Consider the following 9,006-nt stretch of genomic DNA (forward strand, 5'->3'; position numbering starts at 1 on the left):
TTTTTGCAGAATATGGGTCATGTTACAAAAACGCTTCTCATTCTTAGGTGGTTGGGTTTAGCCATTTGTCGTTTACCGAACTGTGGCTGCAAATAAAACGAACTTTCCAAAAAACATAATATCTAATGTGACCACCAAAAGTAACCTTTCCACTATAGCCAGCCAGGTGACTATCTGTTTATCAGAAAGATACAGACGACACAGCTCAGGAACTTTTATTGTTCACTTCTAAACACCAGTACCGATTCTGTTCATGAGAAGAATAAAGACGACACAGCTCATCTGTACATCTATAGTACACTTCTAAACACCAGTACCGACTCTGTTCATGAGAAGAATAAAGACGACACAGCTCATCTGTACATCTATAGTACACTTCTAAACACCAGTACCGACTCTGTTCATGAGAAGAATAAAGACGACACAGCTCATCTGTACATTTATAGTACACTTCTAAACACCAGTACCGACTCTGTTCATGAGAAGAATAAAGACGACACAGCTCATCTGTACATCTGTAGTAGAGTTCTAAACACCAGTACATCTACATGTAGTACACTTCTAAACAACAGTACCGGCTCTGCTCATGAGAAGAATGAAGACGACACAGCTCATGAGATTGGCGCAGATCATGACACACAGGAACAGCTTGTCGAGGCGAACAGTTAACTCTTTCCAGTAATCACCGACATTCTCGGACAAGTTCTCGTTCGTGCAGCGAGATGATTCGCTGGCCGTGGTTTGGGACGTCACTTCCTCAATACTGACGCTTTTTGGCGCTGGGATAGTGTCGTTGTTCGCCCTCTCTACAGGTTGGGACGAGCCAGAGTGTGTAGGCTGCGGTGGATCATAGTCAATAGTTGAAGACGTTTGGGAATGGCCACCATTCATTTTGCCGTGCAAGAGCGAAAGGGTCGGACAGGAGAGACAGCTGGAAGGATACTGTAGACTGTCAGAATCGTCCTTCGATGCTTCCGGCGACTCATGGTTTTCTGTGTCACTCAGCCGTGACCGCTGCAACAACTGTGAAGCATTGAGGCAAGGGTCACGACCATTAGTGTTGGAGCAAAGGTCATGACCTCTACCATTATAGCAAGGGTTACGACCCCCAGCGCTAGTGCAAAAGTCACAACCTCTATCAATGAAGCAAAGGTCACGATCTCTATCCCTGGGACTAAGGTCACGGTCACGACCTCTTGACCTGGGACTGAGGTCATGGCCACGACCTCTGCTGGCCAAGTTGACAGTGACGGCGCAGACGGCTGTGGAGCAGAGGCTGAGGGCCATGTGCACCATGACGTAGAGACTGAACAGACACGTGGAGTCCGAGTTCTGCGGCAGCGTGTCGTTGATGAAGGACACGAAGACGGCCAGCGAGAGGAATGACGTCACACTGACCGTCATCTTCTCGCCGGACTCAGTGGGCAGCACGTAGACCAGGCAGTTGAGGAAGGACAGTAGCGTCATGGGCACGATGATGTTGACGACGTAGAAGAGCGGCTTTCGCTGCAGGCGAACCCTGAAGATCAGGACCCAGAAGCCGGAGGGACGGAGGACGTACTCGTGGTCAGTGCCAACCAGCCGCAGCTCGGGGTGGGACTCTGTCTGGTCCATCCAGATCCACACGGGGTCAGCGAAAGTGCCGTTGAGGACGGTGATGGGCAGAGACCAGGTCATCAGGTCCACGGAACACGCCTGGACGTCGAATGGGAAGTAGGTGATGTCCACCGTGCAGTACGTGTCGAACTTGCCTCCTGAGGACCACGACATCTGAAACAGCACACACCAGACTTCTGAGGAGCTGATGACGATGATGATGATGATGATGATGATGATGATGTTGACGATGATGATGATCATGATGATCATGATGATGATGATGATACTGATGATGATACTGATGATGATACTGATGATGATACTGATACTGATGATGATGATGATGATGATGATGATGATGATGATGATGATGATGATGATGATGATGATGATGATGATGATGATGATGATGCATGTATGTTTATGTGAAGTTATTCAAATTTATTTGAAATATGTTGAAAAATAGAACATGCACAATGTATCTTTAACAATAGAAGTTACTGTAACAACACACTTGTAAGGAACATCATAGTGACTCCAAATCTACAAACTACAGACTTGTAAGGAGCATGTGACTCTGAAACTACACACAACAGACTTGTAAGAAACATGTGACTCTGAAAGTACACACAATAGACTTGTAAGGAGCACGTGACTCTGAAACTACACATCCGTGACAGACTTGTAAGGAACTTGTGACTCTGAAACTACAAACTACAGACTTGTAAGGAGCATGTGACTCTGAAACTACATACAAAAGACTTGTAAGGAACTTGTGACTCTGAAACTACACACAACAGACTTGTAAGGAGCATGTGACTCTGAAACTACACACAACAGACTTGTAAGGAGCATGTGACTCTGAAACTACACACAACAGACTTGTAAGGAACTTGTGACTCTGAAACTACACACAAAAGACTTGTAAGGAACTTGTGACTCTGAAACTACACACAGCAGACTTGTAAGAAACATGTGACTCTGAAACTACACAACTAGACTTGTAAGGAACTTGTGACTCTGAAACTACACACAACAGACTTGTAAGAAACATGTGACTCTGAAACTACACAACTAGACTTGTAAGGAACTTGTGACTCTGAAACTACACAACTAGACTTGTAAGAAACGTGTGACTCTGAAACTACACAACTAGACTTGTAAGGAGCATGTGACTCTGAAACTACACACAACAGACTTGTAAGAAACGTGTGACTCTGAAACTACACACAAAAGACATGTAAGAAACATGTGCCTTCGCGAAGATTTCACGAAGTCTTTTTTTTACCGAAAACTCAATACTAAAAGCTTTGAGTAGCCAGTTTCGTGAAGTATTCTTCGCGTAGTCGATTTCTCCCAGTTTAGGACAGGCTTTAATGGAGCCCGAAGTCGACATCGCGAAGTCTTTTTACCAAGAACTCAGCGCTAGAGCTCCGTGCGGCCAGCTTCGCGAAGTATACTTCGAGAAGTCGACTTCGCCCTGTTAATTTGAGGCTTGATACTATGCAGTAAATACTGAATGCTTACTCGTCCGTCGTGTCGAACCTGGACGTTAGTTGTTTGGTCCCTCAAGGCGCTGATGTCGCCCACTGTGTTAAAGATGACCAGATCGGGCCGCCATACTTTGTGTACCGGGAGGTACACTGCCGTGATGTTGTTGAAGTCTGAAGAGTTCCATGTCAGCAACTGGTCAAACCTGACAAAAAAAGGAAAAAAAGCAAGAATGAAACAAACAAAAACAAGTCGCGTGAAGCGATAAATAAACATTTAGTCAGTCGTTATTATGAGTTATTTCTAATATGCTGACTGTTAGCAAATGATAACAGGCATGTCGAGAAAAAAGATATCAAGCATGAGCCTTTTAGGCGAATGCTGATATCGTTTGTGAGACATGACTGTTATCATTTGCTAACAGTCAGCATATTAGGAATAACGGTTTTATTACCGTTTAATTCGACCAAAACAAATTTTGAAGCGACCCCGCGAATTAGACAGAACAGCCGCAATGGGAACTTGAGCGCTCCTACGTACCTGATTATGCCTGTCAGTCAAAGAATTCTCGTGACCTGGGTCAGCCAATCAGAGTAATACTCCTGACGTGATGAATATTCACAGATCAAATGCGTTTGACACACAACAATCTCACAAGATAAACCATGTTGAACATGCGTTTCGGTTGCTTCGCTTTTTCTTGTTGAATAGAGAGCGACAGATTTAGAACCGACTCCAGACGGATGGGAAATGACGTAAAGATACATTTGACGTAACGCGAGTGACGCAATTTCTCTTGATTTTCCGAACTTAGGTAATTTAGATTTCGAGTGAGCGGGTCAGCATTTCACACTCAGAGGATGGGCGGTACCTTGCTGTTCCGTAAAGCACCCACCGACAAAACTCGCTTTTCGGTATTTTTTTTTTTAGATAAAGAGAGTATTATCTGACAGCATTTGAAGTGTCATTCTGTAGAATAAATCACGCTGATATTGTTGATTTAAATGTTTACTTTGTCTTGTAAATTTTTAGCTTGATAAACAAAACGGGTCCCTGCCTGAACGTTATAACATTTAACAGGTCACCTAGATTCCGTCCTGATTGGTCAAAAAGCCATATGGGGCACTGAATTGGTAATAATAAACTATAATTAGATCAATAACCAAAAGAACAGTCATCGCCAAGACTAGCTTCAGACCCAATGACCGAGGCGGGTCACGCTCGTCTCCGCGAAGCATGCGACCGTAGTACTTACTGAACCTATTTTCTTCCATTCTGAGCACATTTTTAGAGTAAACATGACATATCTATATATTTTTGAATTCAGGAGTAGCTTAAGATTACAATGCGATAATTTTTTTTATCTGTAACGGAAAATTCGATTATAATGACAACTTTAATGAGCAAACTAATTAACAAATGTTTAAGCTTCCAAGCTGAAATGCACTACCATAGCCCGACTTCGTCGGCGTTTGCTTGACCAAAATGTCAATCAATTTGGTTGAAAAATGAGAGCGTGACAGTGCTGCCTCAACTTTCACAAAAAGCCGGATATGACGTCATAAAAGACATTTATCCAACAAAATGAAAAAGGAGTCTGGAGATAATATACCCAGAAACTCTCATTTGAAATTTTATGAAGATCGGTCCAGTAGTTTTGTCTGAATTGCTCTATACACACGCACGCACACACGCACGCACACACGCACGCACACACATACATCACAACCCTCGTCTCGATTTCCCGTCTATGTTAAAACATTTAGTCAAAACTTGACTAATTAATGTTTAAAAGCAAGTCATCGTTGAATTTGGGCATAACTCGATTCTTGGTGATGTTGATGTTGTTGAGTTTTAGACTAAGTAAATCAGTCTCCGTGAAAATATTCTCTTAGATACGATTGACAATTCATGATTTAACATTCGTTTACCTTTCTATCTACTAAACCAGGAACGAATATAAACACTATTTCATAATACAAAATAATCAGTTTTGTCTTTCTCACGACAAACGGTTTAACACGAGTTACGCGAAAATTCCACGCACGACAATGACGATTTATACTTCTCGACGTTTGATTTTGTACGCGCAAGGATACATGCGTAGATATTCTCTTTGAAACAGACACAGGGGCACATAGACACAAGCGCATACACCACAACAAGTCCAAGCAACTGTTCATGTTTTTATGCGTTCCGTCGTGGACAAAAAGGGTGTAACACCGTCCGCCTGAGAGGAGAAAATGGCACCATCTTTGACTCGTTTTCGTACTGAGTATTGGACCGTTCTCCTTGCAACCGTCCTCTGTATTATTAGTAAGGGGGTCGGGTAGCTCAGTTGGTAGAGCACTGGACTTGTGATCCTAAGGTCACAGCACGGACCTACATTCTACTGGATGGCTGTCTCAGTGCGCGCTCTCTCTCTCTCTCGCCTTGTCAGGCAGTGAGAGAAACGAGGTCAAACCAACTGCTGGGGATCGATCACATCCGGTTTCAATTCCACCAGCAATGTCGTCTGCAAAAACTTCAACGTCGACGACATTCTTCGGGTAAAATGAAAGCTATTACTATGTTTTCCGCGTATAACTTATGAACTGTTGATTTTATAATATTGAAAATCTTCTTGCTTACGTTTTTTGTTCACCCTGTCGCCGTAAATACTCGCTTTGTCGACTGTAAGTTGTGCAACAGTACACTTGCAGACTTTCCTACTCCTAGTCTACTAAGCTAGTAGTTTGCAAACTTTGGCTTGTTTGTGTTCTCATTAATAGCCTTTTTGTTTTCAATTCGTATAACAACTATGAATATTTCATAGACGGGTTTTTTTCCCTCACAGGACGAGGATGAATTCGATCTGACAAAATGATGAAGAAAGGGGAAAAATGAAGATTTTTGCTGTGTTTGTTGGGCCAAATTTTTTTAAGTCCAAAAAAGGTGAGAAATATTCATAACAAATTCAGTTTTGGGTCTTTTTCAAATCTGTTTGCTGCATCTTTTCTGTGACCATTGTGGCTATGCACTGACACACAAAAAAGTGGAGAAAGGGGAGAAATGAAGATTTTTTCTTACTACATCACAGTCAGGGATTGTTGACATGTACATTGTCAAGAGGTCAAAACAAATTTTAAAAGCTGTTGGACACTGCACTAGTGTTGCTTTAATCAAGGCGAGTCTGGAACAATAGGTCCACCCCACCAAAAAGTCAACATGGAATTAGTTATGATTTTTTTAGCCTTTTGGCTTGGGTACGGCCAAGTCAAAAAGGTGGGAAAGGTTAGAAATAGTCATAACAAGTTCACTTTTGGGTCTTTTTCAAATCTGTTTGCTGCATCTTTTCTGTGACCATTGTGGCTATGCACTGACACACAAAAAAGTGGAGAAAGGGGAGAAATGAAGATTTTTTCTTACTACATCACAGTCAGGGATTGTTGACATGTACATTGTCAAGAGGTCAAAACAAATTTTAAAAGCTGTTGGACACTGCACTAGTGTTGCTCTAATCAAGGCGAGTCTGGAACAATAGGTCCACCCCACCAAAAAGTCAACATGGAATTAGTTATGATTTTTTTTAGCCTTTTGGCTTGGGTACGGCCAAGTCAAAAAGGTGAGAGGGGTTACAAATAGTCATAACAAGTTCAGTTTGGGGTCTTTTTGAAATCTGTTTGATGCATCTTGTCTGTGACCATTGTGGCTATGCACTCAAAGTCAAAAAAGTGCAGAAAGGTGACAAATGAAGATTTTTCCTTCTTACAAGACAATGTGTGATTTGGCACATTTTGCCTCAGTCTTTATCAAGAGCCTGTCTAACCCACTTTGAAGCTGTTGGAGACTGCAGTAATGTTCCTTACATCAAGGCGAGTGCACAATGGTGCATTTCTAACCCCCCCCCCTAATGTTCACTTTAATATCAATCAATCAATAGATATTCAGTCACAGTTTAACTAACTCATTCACCCTGATCACTCACTCATCCATCCATCACAACAACACTGTTTGATGCACACACTGCCTGCCTTCCGCACTGGGAAGCCGCTTCGCTTCGCAACAACAACAACAACACTGAAAACTCGCCGGGAAATACCCCCACGTACCACACGTGTCCTTGTTTCTTCCGACTAATATCAACTTTGGAAAAAAAGGACAAAACTGGATGAACAATTCTACGGCCCCAGCAATCTCATTACTCTGAAAGGGGAACCGGAAGTGGCTGGTCCCCAGGTTTCGAAGTTGACCGATATTCCCACTAAAGTGACCTAGATCCTGAGACAGCCATCCAGTAGAATGTAGGTCCGTGGTCACATGTTCGAATTCGGGCCGGGACGGACACGGGTCAACTTTATGTGAAGACTCAGAGACGGTATCCATGCCCCACCTCCGTGTCAACACAGTGGCACGTAAAAGACCTCGGTCATTCTGCCATAAGTGGAGGTGGCTGATTACACCTAAACACGCCTGGGTAACGCGACCATTGTTATTGCTAGCTTTCCGCTCGGAGGAAGCAATGCGAATGTTCCCCATCCTGAACTCAGGTCAAAAATGAGTTACTTCCCTTCGGGTCTCATTCTATCCCTGACAGGATGCCTTTGTTTTCCCGGCTTCTCTGGAGAGGAAATCAATTTTTTTATTTTTTTTTATTTTTTATTTTTTACATATTTAGATCTTTTCGTAATGAGTTATGGATATAAGCAGATTCGCGATCGACGATAATGATTTTTCATGGTGTTGTGTAATTTTTAAATTACAAAGGAATTGATATGTAAGACAGTTTCAAGCGAGCTATCTTTCGCGGATGTATTTACTGTGCAAACAACTCTAAAGTGTCACGTAATAATCAACTTTGGCTTCGGCGCGCGCCGGAGCAGACGATTTTTTCTGTAACCAGTTGAGAGTGATGCAACCATATATCACGGTCTCCTTCTGACAGCAGTCTCAAAATTTCGACTTGTTTTGACCTTAGAACGATGTCTTTATGATAACTGTGAAGAACAGAACGGAGATCACTGTCGAAGTCGGCCAATCTGCAATCATTTTCGTCTCGCGAACACTGATCTCAAATTTAGATCAGTGCTCGCGAAAAAACATATGGAAGATAACTCTGTATTCTTGTTTTGATAGATTCGCGCAATAACTCAGCATGCTGTCAGAGAGAAACTGGCGATAGCCGTGGACCGATGATTATCAGAATGAATTTTCCCAGCATTGGGATAACAGAGTAAAAGAAATGGGAATGGAGATGTATGGGAATGGCCACCATTCATTTTGACGTACACGAGCGAAAGAGCGAATTTTCCCAGCATTGGGATAACAGAGTAAATGAAATGGGAATGAAGATGTATGGGAATGGCCACCATTTATTTTGACGTACACGAGCGAAAGAGCGAATTTTCCCAGCATGGGGATAACAGAGTAAAAGAAATGGGAATGGAGATGTATGGGAATGGCCACCATTCATTTTGACGTACACGAGCGAAAGAGCGAATGTTCCCAGCATGGGGATAACAGAGTGAATGAAAGAGAAATGAAAGAAATTAACAGCCAACATACCAACGGACAGTAAACCACGCGAAGCTCAGGAAGGTTTGCAGTCTCATGTCGAGAGCGATGACAGTCTTGAGACCGAGGGAGACCGACACGTTGACAGGATCAGCAGGATTGAGCACAGGACGAACCACAGGATCGTAGTCCTTCAGGAGCACTTCGCGAATCAAGTACCTCTCGTCCGTAGGGTTACCGTCCGTAGGAGTCGGACAGCTTCCGGTTCGAGCGTGGACGATGGATAGTAGAACGAGGTATTGTGCGAAATGTAAGCGGCTGAATCGTTGTCTGTTCATGTTTTTCTACTTTGATTTTTGTGTTTTTGTTTCTGTGCTTCTTTTTCGTAATGCGTCTTAGTTGATTTAAAATCGTGTTCTTCTT

The 9,006-nt window shown here is 42.8% G+C and overlaps 1 protein-coding gene across 1 annotated transcript; it reads right to left on the reverse strand.

Moving 5' to 3' along the window:
- Positions 1-200: 200 nt before the first annotated feature.
- On the reverse strand, positions 201-8,921 carry LOC138948018 (acetylcholine receptor subunit alpha-like). The gene is made up of 3 exons (XM_070319545.1): positions 8,635-8,921; positions 3,127-3,295; positions 201-1,770 (listed from the first exon to the last, which is right to left on the reverse strand). The coding sequence occupies exons 1-3, from the start codon at positions 8,919-8,921 to the stop codon at positions 562-564; spliced, it is 1,665 nt and encodes a 554-aa protein (XP_070175646.1). The 3' UTR covers positions 201-561.
- Between the last annotated feature and the right edge of the window lie 85 nt (positions 8,922-9,006).

This window comes from Littorina saxatilis, linkage group LG15, assembly GCF_037325665.1.
Source record: "Littorina saxatilis isolate snail1 linkage group LG15, US_GU_Lsax_2.0, whole genome shotgun sequence".
NCBI classification, from domain to species: domain Eukaryota; kingdom Metazoa; phylum Mollusca; class Gastropoda; order Littorinimorpha; family Littorinidae; genus Littorina; species Littorina saxatilis.

What these genes read in the sequence shown, in the direction of transcription:
- LOC138948018 (XM_070319545.1), bottom strand. Translation starts at nt 8,921, where the DNA reads ATGAACAGACAACGATTCAGCCGCTTACATTTCGCACAATACCTCGTT. An exon ending in GCGTGGTTTACTGTCCGTTG is followed by an intron (nt 3,296 to 8,634) that starts GTATGTTGGCTG and finishes TTTTTTTGTCAG; the next exon opens with GTTTGACCAGTTGCTGACAT. An exon ending in AGGTTCGACACGACGGACGA is followed by an intron (nt 1,771 to 3,126) that starts GTAAGCATTCAG and finishes GTGCTGTTTCAG; the next exon opens with ATGTCGTGGTCCTCAGGAGG.